Here is a 22687-nt window from a genome sequence, read left to right as displayed (position 1 = left end):
CAGGGCCCCTGTATGTTCCTCTCAGTTCGGGGGTGGCTTTCGCATGCTGCCCGGGCTGGGCTGCCTTCATCAGCTTCCCTCTGTCCAGGTCCACAGGCTCAGGAGGCCAAGCCCCTTGCACACTCTCCCCGATGGGCCATCCCGTGACATTTGCCCACCACGTGCCCGGGAGGTAACTTTGCAGCAAACATGCGCACGCAGAGCCGCGGATGTCCAGGCACCGCCGAAGAGCAGGGCCGGGCGGCTCCAGCATGCGAGCGCTACCGGCCGCCTCAGACTACAACTCCCGCCATGCCCCGCGCGCGCCCGCTCGCGGCGCGCTCCCCGGAAGTGGAGCTCCGAGGGGGCGTCTCCGACCTTAGCGAGGGGGCGGTCGAGGCGGCTGGTATAGGGAGGAGACCGCAGCGAGGAACCCGATGCCGACCGGCGGGGCTGTAGATGGCTTCGCCTGGAGGCGACGACCGCGGGGGCGCCACGCCCGAGTCGGACCGGCCTCACCAGCGGCCCTTCCTGATCGGGGTGAGCGGCGGCACCGCCAGCGGCAAGGTAAGGGGCCAGGCGGCCCGGCGGGGCCTGCGCGTCACCGCGACCCCGGGCCCGGCTCCGTCCGGGGAGGAGACCCGAGCCCCGGGCTGCGGGCGGGGGCGGGGCGCCGGGAGGGATGGGGCCCCAGCGCGGGCGGGCGGGCCCGTGTCCGGAGCCGGCTCGGTGCGGAAGCGTCCTGGCGGGAGGCGGCTTCAGAAGCCCCGTGTCTGCGTCCCAGTCCACTGTGTGTGAGAAGATCATGGAGCTGCTGGGACAGAACGAAGTGGACCACCGGCAGCGGAAGGTGGTCATCCTGAGCCAAGACAGGTTCTACAAGGTGCTGACGGCGGAGCAGAAGGCCAAGGCCTTGAAGGGCCAGTACAACTTCGACCACCCAGGTAGATCAGCCGCCCTGAGGCGGCCGTGGGACGGGGTCCAGGGTTGCGGAGCGCTGAGTGGGTCCATGCAATTGCCCAGACACCCCGAGGTGGAGTGGGCGCTGGGCCCTGGGCCCTGGTTGCAGCCAGCCAGTGGGAGGAGTCCACTCACCTCCCCCCGGGGGCCTTTGCACCCACCATTGTCCACTGAGGTCTTTCCCTCCCCACTGCCGGGGCCAAGTTCCTGAGAGGCCCACAGTGGGAGCAGAGCCCAGGGCCCTGAAACTTTGTTTCCTGGTTGGTCGGGGGCCAGGGGAACAGGTGGCAATTGGGGGGTTGGGGAGGGTCATGGCCAGAGGAGGCCAGCCTGCCCTGCCCGCCACGACCCGAAGATCGCTCTGCGGCTGACTCCCAGCTTCATTCTGTTCCGGGGACAGCAGCCTGGTGGGGTCAGCAAGGACAGGGCCATGCTGTGGGTGCAGGACTGCAGAGGGCGCTGCAAATGTAGGCTGTAGAGGCCACTGCCCGCCCCAGTGTTCCTGAGGTCCCGGTACCACCAGCATCAGCTGTGGCGGAGGAAGCGCCCCCACCCTCCCCCTCCCCCACCCCAGTCCCAGCACAGGACGCCTGGACTGTCTCGCCTTTGTGCCATCCCTGCAGATGCTTTTGACAATGACTTGATGCACGGGACCCTGAAAAACATCGTGGAGGGCAAAACTGTCGAGGTCCCAACCTATGACTTTGTGACCCACTCCAGGTGAGCAGGTGATTCCGGGAGACAGGGCGTCCCCTCCGGGGCTTACAGGCCGCCCGCAGCAGGCCTGACCCGTGGGTTTCTGTGGCCACCCCTCTCCCACTGTGATCTGTTTCCTCGGTGGAGTCAGTGCCGCTCCCTGCTCTCGCCCGCAGGTTACCGGAGACCACGGTGGTGTACCCGGCGGACGTGGTCCTGTTTGAGGGCATCCTGGTCTTCTACAGCCAGGAGATCCGGGACATGTTCCACCTGCGCCTCTTTGTGGACACGGACTCTGACGTCAGGCTGTCGAGAAGAGGTAAGGCGCTCTCGGCCTCCCTGCCCCTGGCCGAGGCTGGGCGGTCATGTCCGGGTCTGACGGCGGCCACCGGGCTCCTGTCGCTGCAGTTCTCCGAGACGTGAACCGCGGGAGGGACCTGGAGCAGATTCTGACCCAGTACACCACCTTCGTCAAGCCAGCCTTCGAGGAGTTCTGCCTGCCGGTACCGCCTGGCGCTTATTTGGGAATGCCTACGCTTTCTTCCTCCAGAGACACGCCGCCTGGTTCTGTGGGAGCTGGTGGGGTGCACGTGTCTGATTTATAAATGGGGAATTTAGCTGGTACCCAGCTACCCAGGGAGTTCTCAGCTCTCCAGGCCTCCTCTGCCCTTGCTGCTCCCTCTGCCTAGAAAAGCCACTCCCCGTAGCCACACCAGCTCCCTCCTGCTTCAGGCCTTTACCCTGGTCACCAGATTGCCTGTGCAGGGTGACCCCGAGACCCCTCTGCTCCTGGCCTCGAGCCTGCTGTCCCTGTTCCCGGGGGGCTTCTCTTCATCTGACGGCACAGGCTGTCTTGCTTACCCGCTTTGCTGGCCTCCATCTCCTGTCCGTTCAGCAGGGAGCCGGCCAGGGAGCCGCGCCTGGCCCTCCTGCAGGTCTGCTGCCTGCAGACACAGCTGCCCCGGGCTGTCCCTCCTGCCTCGAGGCGCATCTCTTGTAACATGTCTCCTTGGCCCAAATTCACATGCTGACACCAGACGGTTCATAGGTCCGTCCCCGGGGCCACACCGTTGTCTCCTCCCCTCCCTGTGCTTTGCCTGATTCAGGTGTGTCCCCGGCAGCCCTGCCCCTCCCTCGCACAGGGCTGGCGAGAGGGAGTGATGCCCGGCACGTTGGCAGCTGCACTGCGGCCGCTCTTGTGTGCTGTGCACCCTGCGCACCTGCCACTCCTGCGGGGTTCTTGCAGAGGAAGCACGTGGTGGGGGATGCCACGCTCCACGTGGCCCAGTGGATTAAGTTGTTAGCACAGAGACCTGTCCTGGAGACAGTTCGTGCAGAGCACAGCATTTCAGAGATGCAGGGGATACCAGTTCTGGCTGCCTGGCCACCTGCTGCTGCACTGCCTGGAGCGCCGTCCTCCCCTCCTTGATAACTGCCCATCCCTGCCCCCTACCCCTCCTGCCTGTGACCCAGGTCCCGGGCACCCCAGGGCTTGCTCCTCTGCCACTGCACCGAGCTGGCCCTGGGCTCCTGGATGTCACCTTGGCTGGGGCTGGGGGGTGGGCAGGTTCTTAGCGATCCTCCTCTTTGTGTTGCAGACAAAGAAATACGCGGATGTGATCATCCCCCGAGGGGTTGACAATATGGGTAAGAACCAGGCCTGATGGGCTGCCTGACCCCTGTCGTGCCCAGAGCCCGAGACAGGCACTGTCCCACCCGCCATGGTCACTGACCGCTTTGCATTGTGTGTCAGCTACACCTCCATAAAGCTGGTGGGCGAAGAACTGCTAGCACAGAGAAAGCTGGTGGCAGTCACTGTTAGCAGGGAGTCTTAACCAGGCTGCAGGTCGGCAGAAATGCTCGCTGACCCAGCCAGCAAGTCGGTGCCCAGGCCTGGACGTGCGTTTTCTGTCTGCTGAGACCCAGTGCCGGACAGACGTCGGCGAGGGGGCGGAGGGCGCGTGCGGCTGACGCGCTCTTGTCTGTCTCTGCGCAGTCGCCATCAACCTGATTGTGCAGCACATCCAGGACATCCTGAACGGGGACATCTGCAAGTGGCACCGCGGAGGGGCCAACGGGCGCAGCTGCAAGAGGACGCTTCCTGAGCCCGGAGACCACCCTGGGGTGCTGGCCCCCGGCAAGCGTTCGCACCTGGAGTCCAGCAGCAGGCCGCACTGAGGAGGGCGCGCACCTCCCGCCGGCCCCGGAGGTGCCCACCTGCCCCCTAACACCTGCTGCTTCCTCTCCGCATCTGGGACGGCCCGTGTGAGAGTCAGGGTCCTCAATACCGGGGCCCTGGAGGCATGGTCCCACCCAGGTCGATGGGGTGGGGGCAGTATCTGTACCTGCTCCCTCGTGGTGAGGAGGATGGGAGGGCCTGGTCACTGAGAAATGCCACAGGGCGAATGGCTCCCTGTGACGCTCGCTCGGGGAGACGGGCCATGTGCTGTGGGAGGAGGAGGGACGCCGACACTGTGCTCAGTGTTCTGACCGTGGTCTCACGGCGAGTCTTTCTGGTATGATCTCACATGTGCGACCGAAAGTGTGAAAATACTTCCCCTTTTTATGTTGTGTTTCCTAACACCGTGTAGTGTGAGCTTGTAACCCAGTTTGCTGACCCGCAGTGGGTGGTGATCTAGCCTGGACACGACGTGAGGACCAGCGATGCCTTTCTCCCAGCCTGGGCTCCAGGGCAGGGTGGGGAAGGAGCCTTGGGGACTGGTGTTTTTAACCAGCACCAGACAGGAAGCAGGGACGCCCACTCGCCCAGCCCCGAGCCTGCCCGGTCCCTGCTGGGGCGTGTCCACCGGGGACCCTGAGCCCAGGGTGCTGTCCCCACCTCTAGCCAAGGAGTACGCTGGACCCAGAGGCATGAGCGAGTGCTGAGGCCAAAGCCAGCCCGTCTGTCTCCCTCACCGAGTCCACGCCCCAAACCCCGTGGCCTGTGCCGTCCTGGAGTCTCCCTCCCCACACGGTGGCCACGCGTCACAGGGGTCCTGCCCCATCTCTGCTAACCTGTGGCACTCTGGGTCCTTTCTGTGGAGTAGCAGCTGGTCCCACAACTCCTGACGTGGGCTGAGCTGTGGCCAGCGGCTGGGGACTGCGACAGTTTTGTCAAGTGTGTTGTGCCCTTTGGGGAGAATCAATAAATAACCAATATGAACGCCAGTGGTCCCTTTTTATTGTTTTTTAAAATATATTTCTTGGTTGATTTCAGAGAGGAAGGAAGGAGGGGAGAGAAATATCAATGATGAGAATCACTGATTGGCAGCCTCCTGCACACCCCCTACTGGGGATGGAGCCCGCAACCCAGGCATGTGCCCTTGGCCAGAATTGAACCTGGGACCCTTCCGTCTGCAGGCTGGCACTCTGTCCACTGCCCCTTTTTAATTACACCAAAAGGAACAGATGACACACCTTGACTGTCTGCTCCTCACAGCCTCGCGGTTTGCAGTCAGTGAGAGGGTTGACAGGGTCACCGTCTTCACTCAGGGACTGCGGCCCCAGCCGGCTGGTCTCACAGCTCTAGCTCAGGGCCAGTGGGTGCTCGGGAGGGAGGACCAGGCGTGTCTGTTAGCAAGCCCGGCCCGTCTGGTCTGACCCGAACACCCATCACTCGCACTCCCTGCCACCTCTCCTCCGTTGCCAAGTCCCGCACTAGCCACTCCACACACGTGTCCCGTGTGGGGCTCCGGGATTCGTGGGCACAGCGTGTTCTCCATTGCCCACATAAAGCGCTTCAGGTGAAGGAAAGCAGAGGAGCGTGCCTGCCAGGCCTGGCCAGCTCCCGAGCGTGTCCCGGTCCCGGCCAGGATGTCTCGTGCCGGGTCCTGCTAGTGTTTGCGGATCAGGATGTCCCAGCTCTCTTTCCAGCGAAGGGCCTGGAGGTCGCTGGGTGACAGCGACTTGTCCCCGTAGGTCAGTGGGCGCAGCACGTTAAACACGTGGCAGGCGGCGGAGTACCACGCCACCACCAGGGCGCCGAACAGGCTCCTGTGGAGCTGGGACCTGCGGGCGCCGGAGCAGAGCGCAGGTGTGAGGGGCTGGCTCTTCCCCACTGTGGCCGCCGCACGCAGCACCCGTCACCTGGTGGTCCCCGACCTGGCCTCTTCCTCCTGCCACCCTGCCCGTCACCCCCTCACAGCCTGCCTGGCGCCCAGCATGACCTTCCTCGCTGGCCTACTTCTCAGGGCTCCAACCTCCGCTCCACCTGAACTTGAACCCGTGTATCACGGCCCTCCAAGGCTCCCAGGCCCGGGCGGCTCAGGTGACAGCTTCCTGGTCTACCTCCTCTGCGCCCTGCGATCCGGCCAATAGGCCAATAACACTGGCTGTTCGAGAACCACCTCCCCGCCCCGCGCCCAGGTTCCTGTTCGCCTTCCTCCTGGTCTTCTCGACCACAGGCCTCCTTCCCCTCTCCCACCCCAACAGCTGTGCATCTCCCAGACAGCGCAGGCTGTCCTCCAACCCAGGGCCTCAGCCCACCCCTCACACTGTGATGGCCCCGCAGGAGCCCCTGCCCTCAGGGCGCCCCAAGGCCCACACCTGCACAGGTGCTCGCTGATGTGCTGCAAGACCACGGGCAGCAGAAGGATCTGGAAGGTGAGTGCGGGCAGGTAGTGGTAAAGGAAGAGCGTCTTCTCCATCAGGAAGAACGGGAGGTAGTTCACCGCCCAGCCGCCGGCACACAGGGCCCCGGCCAGCACCCAGCGCAGCCAGGAATCTGGGGAGGGGGGTGTAGGCCAGCGCTGACCTAAGTCACCTGCAGGCTCAGCTCTCCACTCCTCACCCCCCCATCGCTGGAGGAAGAACGGGCTGGTCCTCAGAACCCCCTGCAGCGCCCCGCTGGGTCCTCACTGTCCCTCCTCTGAGAAATACCAGCCCTTGGGGGAGGCCCCGCCTCTGCTGCTAGTCAGGGTCCTGTGTCTCAGGATTATCGGTGGGTACGTCTGGGAGCTGAGGGGCCCCCATCCAGTGGGGAGGAGGGACCAGTTCCCGGAGGCCCGTGGTGGGAGGTGGTGGGAGGTGCCTTTGGGCCCTGCCTGCCCTGGGGCTCATTCCTTTTCTGTTTGGAGATGGTGCTCAGTGGGTTTCTGTTACTAGCAAACACCAAACCCCCGTGGGCCATGTGGGAGCTGAACTGCAACATTGTCTCTGGAGAGACAAAATAATTTATGTCCCTGGATGCAGAAACAAAGATGCCACCTAAAGGCAGAGCTCCCTGGTGAGCTGAGCTCTGGTCAGAACGAGGAGGAGGAGAAAGGGGGGGAGCAGTGCACGCACCCTCGGGGAGCTCACAGACACGCCTCCGGCGCTGGAGCAGGTACCAGCAGAAGAGCAGGGCATACAGCGCGGTGGCAAGGCCGGCGGAAGCCCAGATCACCACGTTCCCCAGCAGGTGGATCTGAGCCTACGAGGACAGAGATGCCATCAGCGGGCCTCCATGGGGAGCCCCAGCCCCTGAGGGCACAGGCCTGTTCCTGACGAGGCCCTTTCTAGGACTTTCTGGGACGTGCTGAGTGAGCTTCCCTACAACCAGGAGGAGCGGGATTGTTTCCGACAGCAGGCTGCTCCCAGAGGGACTCCCACCGAGCAACGCAGAGCTAAGGTGCGTCCGGGGCCATTCTGCGAGTGACCACTCGGCCGCGCTCTGGGCCGGGAGGACATGAGCATCGGTAGCTCGTGTCATCCCAGGAGTGATGGCTGAGCAGGCTCTGCCGCCTTCACTGGTGCAGCGACAACTGCACAGGTTACCGTCTTTCCTGCAGGGGCCTGGAGGGAGCTCTGCCTGCTCAGCGCAGGGGCCGCGCACGGAAGGAAGGCGCGGTGCGCCCAGAGCAAAGGGCCTCCTTCCGCCGCAGCCGCGCCCTTGCTCCTCGGCTCTGCGAGGCCAGCCCAGGAGCAAGCAGACGCTGCAGGAAGCAGAGGGGATAAGGCCACAGCGCGGCGCTGCTCACACTGGTCCTGGGGTGCAGCCAGTAGGCGATGTTGGTGTCCAGGGTGACCCAGTCCAGCGGCGTGGAGCTGTACTTATGCTCCGAGTCGTCGCTCCTCACCGTCAGCATCCTCCACTGCAACACAGCCAGAGGGTCAGGCAGCCGGGCACCGCACGTGGGGGCCCACCTCCCGTTCATTTGGAACGAGGCCGCGGCGGCCTGACAGGCAGGCTCGGCAGACCTGAATTCCAACCTGCTGGTGGCCAGGAAGTGGCCGGCCCCAGGGCCTCCAGTCACCTCGTCTAAGGGCACATCTAGACCAGAGGCCCGTGTTTCTGGTCTCCATCGCATTGACTGGGGCCTGGCAATGTGGCATGCTGGGTGGCTGGGTGGCTGGGTGGCGGGAGGGAGGGACACGCTCCTTTCCCACTGCGTCAGGTCCCAGGTAAAGACTGACTGGGGGAGGCGAGGACTCCACAGCCCCCGCTCCAGCCTCCCGCTCCGCGTCACCTGCAGCTCCAAGAATCTGGCCATGAAGCTCAGGTTCCTGCTGACGTCCACGTGAGTCGGCGAGTGCAGCTCCAGCTCCCTCTCCTTCTGCTCCTGGCCTGGCGGACACACCAGGCCCGAAAGAACGGGAGCCGGCTAAGGGCAGGGAGCCGGGCACAGCGGCGGGCTCGGCGCCAGCCGCTTCCCTGCCTTTCAAACCCCACGGCGCCTGGCGGCATCCCGTTCTGCTCCCCCCGAGAAACTACCGACAAACGAGGGTCTTTAGACCCGTGAAAGCTGGGCTCACACTGCCTGTCGACCGCCGGGTGACCCCCCCCCCCCCCCCGCCGTTGGCAGCTCCAGCGGGATGGGAGGGGTGTTGAGTGCGACAGTGTGGGAGCGGGCCGCTCTCACGGGTCCCCGGGGACCAGCGGACTCACTCCTGCCGTAGCGGTGCTCCTCCACGGTCCACACGGCGCTCTCGTGGGAGCCCCGCGACAGCTGCTCCCCCACCACCTCCAGCTGCCGAAAGCCCCAGTCGGGGAGATGGGCCCCACTCAGCTGGAAGGCGGACAAGAGGGCGTGAGGGGCGAGCCAGGCCCTGGCTCATCCCGCCAGGGCCCCATGAGGTCCTCACGCCAAGGCTCAGTTCTGAGGACTTAGAAAGGCCCCACCTGCCGTGGAAACAGCGCCCACTTGGCACAACCGCCCGGGGAAGGGCAGGCTCGGCCGGGAGCCGCGCAGATTTGTGGGCTGAGGTGCAGGCTCTGGGTCAGGCAGCGCGCCCTTACCTTCAGGACGGCGGACGTGTTCAGGTGCACGAGGCGCACCTCCGACAGGATGGTCTTCCAGATCGCGGCATCCGACTCTCGGTTCACGATGTCCTAGGAGAGCAGATCTCCCGTTACATTCCCGCAGGCTTCCTTCAACGGGAAGGTGAGGCCGGTCACACGCGCTGAAACTGATGGCTGATCCTGGGGGCCAGCGGGCTGATCCTGGGGGGCCAGCGGGCTGATCCTGGGGGGCCAGCGGGCTGATCCTGGGGGGCCAGCGGGCTGATCCTGGGGCCACACTGCCTCCTGCAGCAGCAGCTCAGCCTTCAGGCAGAGACCAAAGATGGTCCCGCCCTGCGTTGCTGGGATGCCTGCTCACCCACAGGGCTTAGAGCTCGGCCCAAATGCAAAGACGGAGCAATGGAGGTTAGAGACCACCCTGAAAGCTGTCCCGGGGACGCCTGACATCGGATAGGAAACAACTGACATCGGAGGAGCACTTGGCATTGTCGCAGCCTTGCGAGGGTGCCGTGAGGTGGCGTAGGGGCCGCACTGTGGTCAGCCTGCCTCCCCCTCCTCCATGTGGGGCTGCTGGGGCCACCAGCAGGGACTGAGGAGGAGGAAGAGAGGGATCAGCGAGGAGACCTCAGTGACAAGCCAGCAGCAGGAGGGCGTGGGACCCTTGGGACAGCTCCCGAAGTCACGGAGCAGGCACAAACAACTCCCATGGAGGCGGGAACGTCAGGGGAGAGGCCGGCGAAGCAGGTGCGTGAGAACATCACAGCACACGGACGTCTGTCGCACGCAAACGGGGAGGAGGTGTGCTGCTGGGCACAGAGATGGGAACCAGCCTCCACAGCCCCCACCTTGCTGAGGGCCACCAGCCACACTCATCACACTGGACACGCAGCTCACACCGCTGACCACGCGGGCTGAGTGGGGAGCTGCCGCTACAGGAGCCTGGGGAGGCGGCCCCAATGCCATTACTCAGCTCACGCCCTTGAACTCGGACAGCCAATGTCCAGGACACCAGGACGTTCCCCGCCACCTGTCCTAGGACATCGCCTGCAGCTCTGCAGAGCGAGACTCGTCGTATAAAGGGCCATGCCGCCCCGGTCGCTCGGAGGAAGGCGGCCACTATCCCAAGTGCCCTGGGAAGGGGCCGCCCCAGGACCCCCCGAGGGCCAGGCCTCCCTCAGGAGAGCCTGCAACAGGACAGGTGTTCCTGTCAGGCCAGGGCCGCCCGAGGCTCCTGGCTGACTGAGGGTGCTGGCGCCCCGACCCCGGCTTCAGTGACCTGGTCTTGATGCCGGAGGCCCCTCCTCCTGGCAGAACCAGTGGGCCGCCGAGCCCAGCAGCGAGCGTTCACCCACCGCCTGTGAACGATTCGTCTGACAGCAGCGCCTAGACCAGGGGTGGGCAAACTTTTTGACTCGAGGGCCACAATGGGTTCTTAAACTGGACCGGAGGGCCGGAACAAAAGCATGGATGGAGTGTTTGTGTGAACTAATATAAATTCAAAGTAAAGGAGCGGAGGGGAGAGCCAGAGAACCGGATAGAACAGCCGGATCCGGCCCGCGGGCCGTAGTTTGCCCAAGGCTGGCCCAGACCCACCATCTGCGGAAGTCCCCTCCCAGCGAAAACACCCACGATCTGTGAGGCCTGTGTCACTTCCCAGTGACCCCTGAACCTGAATCAGGCTGAACGGCCACTTCCAACGTCCTGTTAGAAAGTGTGCGTGTGCCGACGGCGGTCACTCCGGTCTGCAGTGGCCGCGGACTCACCAGCCTCCAGAGGCTCTGGGCGGGCATGGAGATGTTGTAGTCGATGTAGCAGGACACCTCCTGTGCGTGGGGGTTCAGGGGGGCTGCCACGTCGTGCCTGCAACACCAAACAATGCTCACGGGAATTCCTCAGCTCAATGTTTCTTAAAGGGGAAAAGCCGCTTTTCAGAATCAGAACCAGCTCAGCCTAAGGGACAGCAGTCCCGTAGTTGCTATGACCCAAGGATGCGATAATCACGTTGACGGGAAAGCATGGCGAGGCGCCTGGAGACGCTGGATGGTGGTGTAGTGAGGGGCGGCCCAGCACCCGAAATACAGGGGCTGCTCAGAGAGTTGAGTTAGGTCAGGGCTGAGAGCCAACATGTCCCAACCCTCCTGACCCCACTGAACCCCAGTCCCAGTCCTGCTGGGCTCACTGACACATCGGGGACACCACCGATGGAGGCGCCCCACTGCACCCTGGGCGCACGAGCCTGGCCGCTCTCCCCTCGCCTGGCCCCTCACTAAAGCCATCTCCCTCCCTCTGCTCCCCCAGCTGCCGCCCCTGGGGTCCCCGCCCGCAGGGAGAACAGGTGAGCACAGCCGGGAAGCTGGGAGGAGGAGGGGGCGGCTGGACTCACGTGTTGAGGAGGCGGCTGGTCATGCCGTGCACCAGCTGCACCACGTCCCCGTGCCGCACGGGCCTCGGCGGGCTGCTCACCTCCAGCTGGTGCCTGGGAAGACAGGGGCCGCACGTCACCTGTCATGTCGAGGGCTCTGGGTGCTCCCAGTGGGACCATTTGGAACGTGCAGCCACCCAACCAGTGTGTCCCTTGTACGAGGTGAGTTCGTGCCAACAGCCATGTTACTGAACTCGGTTCTGAAACCTATGGCCACTTTCCAAGCCTCCAAACATGGTTCCGTCCACCTTCACACTGGGGCCGCTCTGTTACCTACGAACACCGCGGTGCCCGCTCAGAACTCCTTCTCTCTCACAGACTTGTTCAGTGCCCACCCGGGAAAGGTGCTCCGGCCCACTGGCCCCGGCACCGGGCTGGGTGCTGAGCACAGGCTGCCACGTCACTGCAGCAGGTGAAAACCAAATCCGTGAGCAAGCGAGCCATGAGCAAGTGGCAGTGGATGAGATGAAGCCACAGGACGGTGACAGAGGCAGCGTGTGGAGCCCTGGAGGTGGTCGAGGTGCCTCCGGAGGAACTGGCCTCCAAGGGTCAAGTACGGAGGAGCCAGCTGGGCAAGACAGTTACCGGCTGTGGGGCAGACAGCAATGCAAAGCCCACGGCAGGAGGCCGTCCTGCTCTAGCCATGCAGGGGCAGGTGAGGGGGTGAGGGCGGGAGTGGGTGAAGGCGGGCAGGAGGAGAGGGAGCAGTGAGTGGGTGAGGGCGGGCAGGAGTGGGAGCAGGTGAGTGGGTGAGGATGGGCAGGAGGAGCGGGAGCAGGTGAGTGGGTGAGGATGGGCAGGAGGAGAGGGAGCAGGTGAGTGGGTGAGGGCGGGCAGGAGGAGTGGAGCAGGTGAGTGGGTGAGGATGGGCAGGAGGAGAGGGAGCAGGTGAGTGGGTGAGGATGGGCAGGAGGAGAGGGAGCAGGTGAGTGGGTGAGGATGGGCAGGAGGAGCGGGAGCAGGTGAGTGGGTGAGGATGGGCAGGAGGAGAGGGAGCAGGTGAGTGGGTGAGGGCGGGCAGGAGGAGTGGAGCAGGTGAGTGGGTGAGGATGGGCAGGAGGAGAGGGAGCAGGTGAGTGGGTGAGGATGGGCAGGAGGAGAGGGAGCAGGTGAGTGGGTGAGGATGGGCAGGAGGAGTGGAGCAGGTGAGTGGGTGAGGATGGGCAGGAGGAGCGGGAGCAGGTGAGTGGGTGAGGGCGGGCAGGAGTGGGAGCAGGTGAGTGGGTGAGGATGGGCAGGAGGAGAGGGAGCAGGTGAGTGGGTGAGGGCAGGCAGGAGTGGGAGCAGGTGAGTGGGTGAGGGCGGGCAGGAGGAGTGGAGCAGGTGAGTGGGTGAGGATGGGCAGGAGGAGAGGGAGCAGTGAGTGGGTGAGGGCGGGCAGGAGTGGGAGCAGGTGAGTGGGTGAGGATGGGCAGGAGGAGAGGGAGCAGGTGAGTGGGTGAGGGCGGGCAGGAGTGGGAGCAGGTGAGTGGGTGAGGGCGGGCAGGAGGAGTGGAGCAGGTGAGTGGGTGAGGATGGGCAGGAGGAGAGGGAGCAGGTGAGTGGGTGAGGATGGGCAGGAAGAGAGGGAGCAGGTGAGTGGGTGAGGATGGGCAGGAGGAGCGGGAGCAGGTGAGTGGGTGAGGGCGGGCAGGAGCGGGAGCAGGTGAGTGGGTGAGGGCGGGCAGGAGGAGTGGAGCAGGTGAGTGGGTAAGGAAGGGCAGGAGCAGGTGAGTGGGTGAGGACGGGCAGGAGCGGGAGCAGGTGACGGGCAGGAGCGGGAGCAGGTGAGTGGGTGAGGATGGGCAGGAGGAGTGGAGCAGGTGAGTGAGTGAGGATGGGCAGGAGCGGGAGCAGGTGAGTGGGTGAGGATGGGCAGGAGGAGAGGGAGCAGGTGAGTGGGTGAGGATGGGCAGGAGCGGGAGCAGGTGAGTGGGTGAGGATGGGCAGGAGAGGGAGCAGGTGAGTGGGTGAGGATGGGCAGGAGCAGGAGCAGGTGAGTGGGTGAGGATGGGCAGGAGCGGGAGCAGGTGAGTGGGTGAGGATGGGCAGGAGGAGCGGGAGCAGGTGAGTGGGTGAGGACGGGCAGGAGGAGAGGGAGCAGGTGAGTGGGTGAGGATGGGCAGGAGTGGGAGCAGGTGAGTGGGTGAGGATGGGCAGGAGGAGAGGGAGCAGGTGAGTGGGTGAGGATGGGCAGGAGGAGAGGGAGCAGGTGAGTGGGTGAGGATGGGCAGGAGGAGAGGGAGCAGGTGAGTGGGTGAGGATGGGCAGGAGGAGCGGGAGCAGGTGAGTGGGTGAGGATGGGCAGGAGCGGGAGCAGGTGAGTGGGTGAGGATGGGCAGGAGTGGGAGCAGGTGAGTGGGTGAGGATGGGCAGGAGGAGTGGGAGCAGGTGAGTGGGTGAGGATGGGCAGGAGCGGGAGCAGGTGAGTGGGTGAGGATGGGCAGGAGCGGGAGCAGGTGAGTGGGTGAGGATGGGCAGGAGCGGGAGCAGGTGAGTGGGTAAGGAAGGGCAGGAGCAGGTGAGTGGGTGAGGATGGGCAGGAGGAGAGGGAGCAGGTGAGTGGGTGAGGATGGGCAGGAGGAGAGGGAGCAGGTGAGTGGGTGAGGATGGGCAGGAGGAGAGGGAGCAGGTGAGTGGGTGAGGACGGGCAGGAGTGGGAGCAGGTGAGTGGGTGAGGATGGGCAGGAGGAGAGGGAGCAGGTGAGTGGGTGAGGATGGGCAGGAGGAGAGGGAGCAGGTGAGTGGGTGAGGATGGGCAGGAGGAGTGGGAGCAGGTGAGTGGGTGAGGATGGGCAGGAGGAGAGGGAGCAGGTGAGTGGGTGAGGGCGGGCAGGAGTGGGAGCAGGTGAGTGGGTGAGGATGGGCAGGAGGAGAGGGAGCAGGTGAGTGGGTGAGGATGGGCAGGAGGAGAGGGAGCAGGTGAGTGGGTGAGGACGGGCAGGAGGAGTGGAGCAGGTGAGTGGGTGAGGATGGGCAGGAGGAGTGGAGCAGGTGAGTGGGTGAGGGTGGGCAGGAGGAGTGGAGCAAGTGAGTGGGTGAGGGCGGGCAGGAGGAGTGGAGCAGGTGAGTGGGTGAGGATGGGCAGGAGGAGAGGGAGCAGGTGAGTGGGTGAGGGTGGGCAGGAGGAGTGAAGCAAGTGAGTGGGTGAGGGCGGGCAGGAGGAGTGGAGCAGGTGAGTGGGTGAGGATGGGCAGGAGGAGAGGGAGCAGGTGAGTGGGTGAGGGTGGGCAGGAGGAGTGGAGCAGGTGAGTGGGTGAGGGTGGGCAGGAGGAGCGGGAGCAGGTGAGTGGGTGAGGATGGGCAGGAGGAGCGGGAGCAGGTGAGTGGGTGAGGATGGGCAGGAGGAGCGGGAGCAGGTGAGTGGGTGAGGATGGGCAGGAGGAGAGGGAGCAGGTGAGTGGGTGAGGATGGGCAGGAGGAGAGGGAGCAGGTGAGTGGGTGAGGACGGGCAGGAGGAGAGGGAGCAGGTGAGTGGGTGAGGATGGGCAGGAGAGGGAGCAGGTGAGTGGGTGAGGACGGGCAGGAGGAGAGGGAGCAGGTGAGTGGGTGAGGGCGGGCAGGAGTGGGAGCAGGTGAGTGGGTGAGGATGGGCAGGAGGAGCGGGAGCAGGTGAGTGGGTGAGGACGGGCAGGAGGAGCGGGAGCAGGTGAGTGGGTGAGGATGGGCAGGAGCAGGTGAGTGGGTGAGGATGGGCAGAAAGAGCGGGAGCAGGTGAGTGGGTGAGGACGGGCAGGAGGAGCGGGAGCAGGTGAGTGGGTGAGGACGGGCAGGAGGAGAGGGAGCAGGTGAGTGGGTGAGGGCGGGCAGGAGTGGGAGCAGGTGAGTGGGTGAGGACGGGCAGGAGCGGGAGCAGGTGACGAGCAGGAGCGGGAGCAGGTGAGTGGGTGAGGACGGGCAGGAGGAGTGGAGCAGGTGAGTGGGTGAGGACGGGCAGGAGTGGGAGCAGGTGAGTGGGTGAGGATGGGCAGGAGTGGGAGCAGGTGAGTGGGTGAGGATGGGCAGGAGTGGGAGCAGGTGAGTGGGTGAGGACGGGCAGGAGTGGGAGCAGGTGAGTGGGTGAGGATGGGCAGGAGGAGTGGAGCAGGTGAGTGGGTGAGGATGGCAGGAGGAGAGGGAGCAGGTGAGTGGGTGAGGATGGGCAGGAGGAGAGGGAGCAGGTGAGTGGGTGAGGATGGGCAGGAGGAGCGGGAGCAGGTGAGTGGGTGAGGATGGGCAGGAGGAGCGGGAGCAGGTGAGTGGGTGAGGACGGGCAGGAGTGGGAGCAGGTGAGTGGGTGAGGATGGGCAGGAGTGGGAGCAGGTGAGTGGGTGAGGACGGGCAGGAGTGGGAGCAGGTGAGTGGGTGAGGACGGGCAGGAGTGGAGCAGATGGTGTGGGCCCTGCTGGCCACCGTGCGGTCAGGCCTGGAGGCCCAGGACCTGTACGCACCTCCCGGGGTCCTTGACAATCCACCAGTTGTTGACATCCTTGAAGGGGTAACAGGTCACCTGCTGCTGGTGGGAGCTGCCCCGGCCGTTCTCGTAGCTGCACGGGAGGACCAACAAAGACTGAGTCTGCGGCAGCTGGGCGGCTGGCAGCGGGGGAAGGGCCCATCGGCCTCTCCCCTGGGCTCCGCAAACCACCCAGCCTGGTGTTTAGGGGAAACAAGGATAAAACATAGAGTTTAAATCTAAAAGGGGCTGCAACATGGGACCCTACACAGCACGCACGGCAGGCGGAACGCGACCAGTGTGGGGTCACCAGGCTGCCACGTGGCATGCCGGGCCCTCTGCCCAGCGAGCCCTCTCACTGGCTTACACGCAGAAATACCAAGACTCTGAGAGTCAGACCCAGGAGCTCCATTCCCTGTCTCCCCGCCCCTCCTCACATAACGTGAAAGCTGGTAACGGAAAAAAACGACCAGCGTCTCCTAACTCCAGCGCACGGCCTTCCTCACCGCAGCGGGTAGGTGCTCGGGTGGGAGTGGAGCCAGCAGGGCGCAGGCTTGCCCGAGGCGCTCTTCAGGGTGACCTGCGAGCCGTAGGCCACCTCCAGGGGCTGGCCTTGCGTGATCCGAGCCAGCCCCCCCTACAGAGGCCAAAAGGGGCAAGTGAGAGACAGGGTCCCCCCAACAGCCCTCCCCCACCTGGGAGCGTATTCGGGGTGCTGGCAGTTATAATTACGTAAGACACAGCTCTGTTGTGTTACACTGATCAGAACCACTGACTGCATGCCGCCTTGGGCGGCGCTCGGCTAAGCCGTCCACACGCTCCCTGAGTTCAGACCCGCCTTGGAGACAGGCTAGTGTCCGCTTACGAGGTGAGAAAGCAGCTTTCCGGCACTTCCAAACAGGTCGGTGTGACTTCAGGCCACAATCCTAAGCACCTCCACTGGTACCTTTGACTGTTTCTGCAAAGTTCGTGTGCATGAGGCCGAGCTGATCTATCCTCTGAGGCCTATGCGCCCGCCAGAGCCTGTGGGACCTCGCAGGGTCTCGGGGCCACACTGCGGTCACCCCGAGGAGAGCTACCCCTCCACTCACGTCTGCACCCTCGGGACACTCAGACCGTGTGAAGCGCCGAGGCCAGGCCTTTCTCGCTCTGACTCTCCCTCTGATGCTCCTCTGAGTGTTTGTGTAAGAAGCCGAGCCTCCCACAGTCTCTCACCTCCAGGCTGGCCTGGAACGCGCTGGACATGATCTGGTCATGAGGCCCAGAGCGGCAGAGCAGCGTCAAGTGGACGTAGAAGAACAGCAGGTACATCAGGGCCGGGACGACCAGCAGAGCCACTGTGCGGGCCAGCACGTGGGCCAGCACACAGACCTGGGCACACACCACATGGGGGACACACCACCTCGCACGCAGGCTCTCCAGCTCCTGCGCCCTCCTGACGCCTGTCCAGCAAACACCCATCCCACCCCGCGCACCCACGCGCAGGCTCCCCCTACGTTTGACAGAGCCCGGTCTCCGATCAGGCCCCAGGTGTGCACGGCGGCGACTCCGAGCACCAGCACGTAAGTGAAGACGCCCATGTACTTGATGCTGCAAAGACGGATGGAGGGCAAGTTAGAACGAGACAGAGACGAGGAGGGCGCAGGCGCTGCCTCAGACCCGGCCGGACTCACCCGACGGCGCAGGCGCAGGCCACTCCGGTCAGCGTCAGCCACAGCCACCAGCCGGGGGAGAAGGGCCTGTGGGCAGGGCGGAGGCAGAGCTGCGAACGCGTCTCCGAGATCCCTAGGGCGGCTGCCTGGACCGAGCTTCAGAGACACGGAAAATGGACCCCCTTCTCCCCATCACTGGTCCCGCGAGTTCTCTCTTTGGCCAGAGCATTTCTCCGGTTAGTTTAAGTTACAGAAAAATGAGGAGGTACTTATGAAGCCACGAGCTGAGGGCCGGTCTGGGTGGCTGCAAGACAGCCAGCGGCACTCCTGGAATGAAAAGGCTCAGCCCTTTCTGGGTCCACAGACGGCCCAGACTCTTCTTTCTCGTTAATTAGCAGGACAGGTCCCCGGGCCGTACCTGTGCTTCTGGGAGTTGGAGAACTTCAGGTAGGACAGCACGGCCAGTAGATTGAAAAATATCAGCAGCGACTCCAAAAGCATGAGCCTGGCCTGCGTGACCAGCGCGTTCTCTGGGGGGAGGGGGAGTGTGTGTTGGAAGGAGGCAAAGGCGTGAAGGTGAAACACCCACAAAGCAAACCTCCCAGCCGCTCAGAGCGGGACGGTGGACGTTCAGCATCGGGGAGTCTCCACAGTCATGAGGGCAAGTTCTTGGGGGGAGTCACACCCCCTGAGACCATGTCACTGAGCTTCTCTGAGCCTTTCTCTTTCTCATTTGCAGAAGAAATACCAGCTCTGTGGGCGCCGCGCGTGCCACGGCCTGATGTTGGCAAAGGGCCTCCATTTTCTCTGTTGGATGGTCTGACTTTGCACGTGAGTTCATTTCATTTGTTTGGAGACCTGGCTGAAAGGCCCTTTCTGAGGATTACCCACTAACCTCTGCCATCGCCATGGGGGGCGCTGGGAGCTGGTGGAACAAGGCAGGCCGTCAGGGAGTGGCAGACGTGGGTGCAGGCGTTACCTGGGCACCTATCTGGACAGCCCTAATTTATACAGCCCCATCTCGACAACGTGACGTCTGGCCACCCACCTCCATAGCCCCCAGCCTGAGAGCAGGGTGACCCCCAGAGTCAAATGTGGACCCACTGCCTGAGCCTCCTTCCATCCTCTGCGCAGAAGCTGCTGAGGGGGGCACGTCTACTGAACTAGCTCTCCTGGGCCACACACGGAAGTGTAGACAAGGCCCACCCGTGGCTCTCCTGCACCAACCAAAGCCGGCCGAGGCCCAGGTCTTACCGATGAGCATCAGCAGGGCGGCGCCCATGGCGGCACAGTGAGAAACACGGAGCTCCCACAGGATCTGGTAGGCCATCGGCACCGACAGGGCCCCCGCGAGGGCCGGCGGCAGGCGCAGGGACCACACGGGCACGTTGCTGCTGTATTCTGGAACGCAACCACCGCGGAGCTGAGTACGCCGGAGCCTGCGGGACCTCGCAGGGTCTCGGGGCCACAGTGTTCGCAAACGGAGTTTCACACTCGTAGACTCCAGTACGAACGTGCACAACACTGGGCCTCATCGGGAACTGACGTGTGAGCGCATCTTTGAGATGCGCTCGCTACCGTCAGTGGCACACAGGAATGAGACTGAGGATCTGAAATTAGTTGTTGCTTTACCTAGTTACACGTTTACCCCACCTATCTCCGAAGTCATTGTGGCCACGCACACGATTTATACACCCAAAAGAGAGAGTAATCACTGTAACTAACCACTAAGGTGTTTACCAGATTTTTCGAAAGTCTGTCACGTGCACCCAGACAATTGATCACATCCTGGACTCACGTTAAGAAACCACAGTTGTTCATTCCTGTGAAGGCCACTAGCTCCCCATTCTAACACATGCACATTAGCAAGGGCCGTGAAAATGGGCATGTACCTGCTCCAATTCTGTTCCACAGAAAGTTGCCGTCGAACCCTCCCAAATAACCTGTAACAGGATTGATCAGTCACGATCCGTTCGGTCAGCAATACTTCAGGAGTGCCAAACAGTGGCAGCCAATAGCAAACAACAGTAAATAAATAATAAGACATGACTTCTGCCCTCAAGAAAGTTCGCATATAACTTTTAAAAATATGTATATTTTTTATTGATTTCAGAAAGGAAGGGAGGAGCGATAGAAACATCAATGATGAGAGACTCATGGATCGGCTGCCTCCTGCACACCCCCGACCGGGGATCCAGCCCGCAACCCGGGCCTGTGCCCTGACTGGGACTCGAACTGTGACCTCCTGGTTCACAGGTCGATGCTCAACCGCTGAGCCACGCCGGCCGGGCTCTCCTACAGCTCTTGAAGGGTTCCTACCTCCCAAGGCCAGCAGCATGTGGCCAAAGGGCGGTCCACTGCCATCCAGAAAGAAGACCCGCTTCATGTAGAAAGAGATGTACTGCCCGTAAAATACTTCATCGAAACTGAAAAACAAACTCACACTGTACTTCGAGGCACCAGAGTGAATGCACACCTGTTTCCAAGCGGCTTCAGGGAGCGATCGGCAGGGTCAGGTCTCCACCCCAACCACGGCGGGTCCCCAGGCAGGAAGGCCCGTGTACAATAGCCTTCCCCGAGACACCGGTTCCGTTTCTCGCCCTCGCTTTGGACTTAGGGGTGTGCCGTTAGCCAGCCCCTGAAAGGCCTCGCGGACCCGAGGCTAACCCCCTTGTCCACCAGCTCCATGTAGGAACCAACTGTGACAAAAGGCTTTCAGGTGAAGACACGAAGGAATCACCGTCCATTTTTTGTGATGATGCTACTGTGGTCGTGGGTTTTATTAAGAATCTGGATCTTTAAGAAACACAAGTACACTGAATTACTTATGAACAAAATATGTCTATGATTTGCTTCCAAAAATCCACTGCAGGGAGGGGGTGGCCATCCTATATAATAAAAGGCTAATATGCAAATTGTCCCCTCCACCTGGAGTTTGACCAGGGGGCGGGGCCTGCTGGCCCCCACCCATGAGTTGATAACTGTTGAAGCTGGGTGATGAATACAGGGGTGAGGGGGTCATCATACTATTTTCCCCATATTTGTATATGTTTGATGGTTTCCATAATAACAAGTTAAACGAAGAACACATGTATTAGACAACAAATAGCCCTTCAACAATTAAAGGGACCGTTTCCCATTGTAACAGAGAACACCTCTAAGGTCAACGAGGACTCAGTTCCATATTCCTCAGCCTTCTGCCCGCCAACCTCCAGGTCTCAAATGGTCACCTGAAGCTTCTGCGCCTGCCCCAGACCCACGGGCAACACTGGGCAAGTGGACTCTGCAGGGGTTTCCTGGGGACAAACCAGCCTCTCCTCGAATTGCCCCAAACCCCGGCCCCAAAAAGCCCAGCGTTTCCCTCTCCTGTTCATGCTGTTTAAGAGACACTTGCTGTCGCCTGAACCACACTGTTTGGCTTACACCACGGCCCGGGGGTAGGTGAGGCGCCACAGCCGGCTCAGCAGCCCCACCGCAGTCAGAGCCACGACGTTCAAGTTGACATGCGCGGTCACCACTATGGGGCGCTGCAAAAACCCCAACATCTTGTAGAAAAGCAAGCCGGGAGGAGTCCCTGGAAAAGACCTAGAGAGTAAATGGGTGACCGTCAGGAAGGCCCCGGAGGCTGTGGCGAGGACCTCGGATACGCCAGGGAGCACCGCACTGTGGGAGGCACCCGCAGTCACCCCAGGTGGGAATTCAGGAACCTCAAGACGGAATACTCATTCACGAAACACCTGCCGAGCACTTTGCGGGGGGGGGGGCGGGGGCAGAGGGGAGGACGCTGTGAATGAATGAGGCAGCTTTCCCGCCCTCCCCACTGGGCATTGTGGCCGGTGACCTCCACCTTCTGAACCTCAGAGCCTCTGCCCCACGCGCCTCCTTCCCTTCCCGCCTTGCGCAGCACCAGCCCCTGGCGCCCCCTTTCTCACCCGGGGGCTTCACCCTCCCTGGACCTCCACTCCTCGAAGGTACGTCTGCCCTGGATGCCCCCGCTCCTCTCCCCGGGCGCCCCCCTTCTCTCCCGCAGGCTGCACTCGCCCCGGACCACTATTCACCAAAGTTTCACCTACCCCCAGTGTCCCCTTCTTTCCCGGGCGCCCCCGCCCCCTGTTCGGACGGCACCCGACCCCGGGCCCCAGCTCGTCCGCGGGCCGCGCACGCGCCTCCTGCGCTGACTCTCCCGGTCCCTAGACTGGGCTCGCGTCCCCGGGGCCGCACACGTACTCACCTTCCTTTCGGTCGCGGGAGAGCAGTTCCCCCGGCCCGGCAGCGCCTGGGACCCGCCGGGGGTGCGGACCTTGAGGGACTCCTGAGGCGCACGCGCGGGGCGGGGCGTGGCGAGGCGAGGCGAGGCTCCTCGGCACTCAGCACCGCCCACAGCCCTGCTCGACGCTCGATTCGCGGCGCCTGCGGGGACCGTCGGGCAGCGCCGCGCGTGCGCACTGGGTGAGGGCGGTGCGCGTGCGCACTGGGCGGGCGCCGCAGGGGCTGCAGGGGCTGGGGCTGCGCGGGGGAGGCCTGGCGTTCGGGTGCGCCCGCGCCCGGCGGCACACGCTTATGCTTCACAAGATTCTCCCTAAGTCCTTTCGCTCGGTGGCGCGGACCCGCCGTGTCCTCACTGGACCGCGGGGGCCGGGACGATGAACCTCGGGAACTCGCCAGGTCCCTCGTCCGTGTGCACATTAAGCTGGACAGACGGCTGCAGACATAATAACTGCGTTTTCGCTGTTGCTAAGACTGTCCCACACGCTGGCCACCCTACCCCAGCATGAGGTGACTCACCCGGACTCGCTGCTGGGCGGGCAGGGCGTAGGGCGGTGTCGGGTGAGACCCGCGGCCCAGGTCCCCTCTAACCTCAACGGGCTCCAAAGGAACCAGCCCAGGGGCAGGGTTTCCTCGTGGACACGTTAAACTTACTTGGGAGCAATCTGTAAGTTGCCTACATTCTTTGGACCCACACCACCCCCTAAGGTAGGTCCTGTAGAGTCCACGTTCTAGTTAAGGAAACAGTGACAAACGAGGTCGTCTAAGGTCACACCTAGGAGATGGCAGAACGGAGAACTGCCGCCTGACCCCAGATGCAAGCTCTTGACCCTTCTCTGTCCCATGCCTTCTGGTCCTTCCTCTTTCCTACACTGAGGTGCAGCACAGCGCTCTGCAACAGCAGCAGAGCAGACGCCTCTGACCACCCACCTCTCCCGGGACAAGGGGCGGGGCGAGGGCAGGCAGATGTCATGCACACCCCATCACCATCGTGGGGACTGCTACTGCTGACACACTTGGAAAATGCACCTTACCCACAGGTTTCAGTCCGTGGTCGGCAAACGGCGGCTCGCGAGCCACAT

At 63.2% G+C, this 22687-nt stretch overlaps 2 protein-coding genes across 3 annotated transcripts; one reads left to right on the top strand and one right to left on the bottom strand.

The window, feature by feature from the left end:
* Nucleotides 1-323: 323 nt before the first annotated feature.
* Nucleotides 324-4798, top strand: UCK1 (uridine-cytidine kinase 1). 2 transcript variants are annotated; one of them, XR_013960721.1, is made up of 8 exons: nt 324-546; nt 764-923; nt 1563-1659; nt 1812-1954; nt 2044-2138; nt 3234-3282; nt 3632-4286; nt 4327-4798. XR_013960721.1 is itself a non-coding variant. In XM_080670867.1 (7 exons), the coding sequence occupies exons 1-7, from the start codon at nt 439-441 to the stop codon at nt 3811-3813; spliced, it is 834 nt and encodes a 277-aa protein (XP_080526993.1). In that variant the 5' UTR covers nt 337-438; the 3' UTR covers nt 3814-4798. The 2 variants fall into 2 exon arrangements, 1 of the variants encoding a protein (XP_080526993.1); XM_080670867.1 differs by having other exon boundaries at nt 337-546; nt 3632-4798.
* POMT1 (protein O-mannosyltransferase 1) lies at nt 4796-21696 on the bottom strand. Its single transcript, XM_080670866.1, has 20 exons — nt 21571-21696; nt 20763-20924; nt 19659-19765; nt 19232-19282; nt 18594-18740; nt 17758-17869; nt 17361-17426; nt 17184-17277; nt 16903-17058; nt 16194-16324; nt 15686-15781; nt 11238-11330; nt 10618-10714; nt 8852-8944; nt 8501-8621; nt 8082-8179; nt 7593-7706; nt 6919-7045; nt 6181-6358; nt 4796-5643 (listed from the first exon to the last, which is right to left on the bottom strand). Exons 2-20 carry the CDS (start codon nt 20882-20884, stop codon nt 5469-5471), a joined length of 2178 nt encoding a protein of 725 aa, XP_080526992.1. The 5' UTR covers nt 20885-20924; nt 21571-21696; the 3' UTR covers nt 4796-5468.
* Nucleotides 21697-22687: the final 991 nt, after the last annotated feature.

This window comes from Plecotus auritus (assembly GCF_963455305.1).
Source record: "Plecotus auritus genome assembly, chromosome: 5".
In the NCBI taxonomy this organism is placed as follows: Eukaryota; Metazoa; Chordata; class Mammalia; order Chiroptera; family Vespertilionidae; genus Plecotus; species Plecotus auritus.
This window is presented reverse-complemented; position numbering and strand designations above follow the sequence as displayed.

Excerpts from the sequence above, each read along its gene's own strand:
- UCK1 (XM_080670867.1), top strand. The coding sequence starts at position 439 with ATGGCTTCGCCTGGAGGCGACGACCGCGGGGGCGCCACGCCCGAGTCG. Across the intron at positions 924-1,562 it reads GTACAACTTCGACCACCCAG|ATGCTTTTGACAATGACTTG; the intron begins GTAGATCAGCCG and ends CCATCCCTGCAG. Across the intron at positions 3,283-3,631 it reads CCGAGGGGTTGACAATATGG|TCGCCATCAACCTGATTGTG; the intron begins GTAAGAACCAGG and ends GTCTCTGCGCAG.
- POMT1 (XM_080670866.1), bottom strand. The coding sequence starts at position 20,884 with ATGTTGGGGTTTTTGCAGCGCCCCATAGTGGTGACCGCGCATGTCAAC. Across the intron at positions 19,283-19,658 it reads CATGCTGCTGGCCTTGGGAG|GTTATTTGGGAGGGTTCGAC; the intron begins GTAGGAACCCTT and ends ATCCTGTTACAG. Across the intron at positions 8,622-8,851 it reads ACACGTCCGCCGTCCTGAAG|CTGAGTGGGGCCCATCTCCC; the intron begins GTAAGGGCGCGC and ends TCCGCCTTCCAG.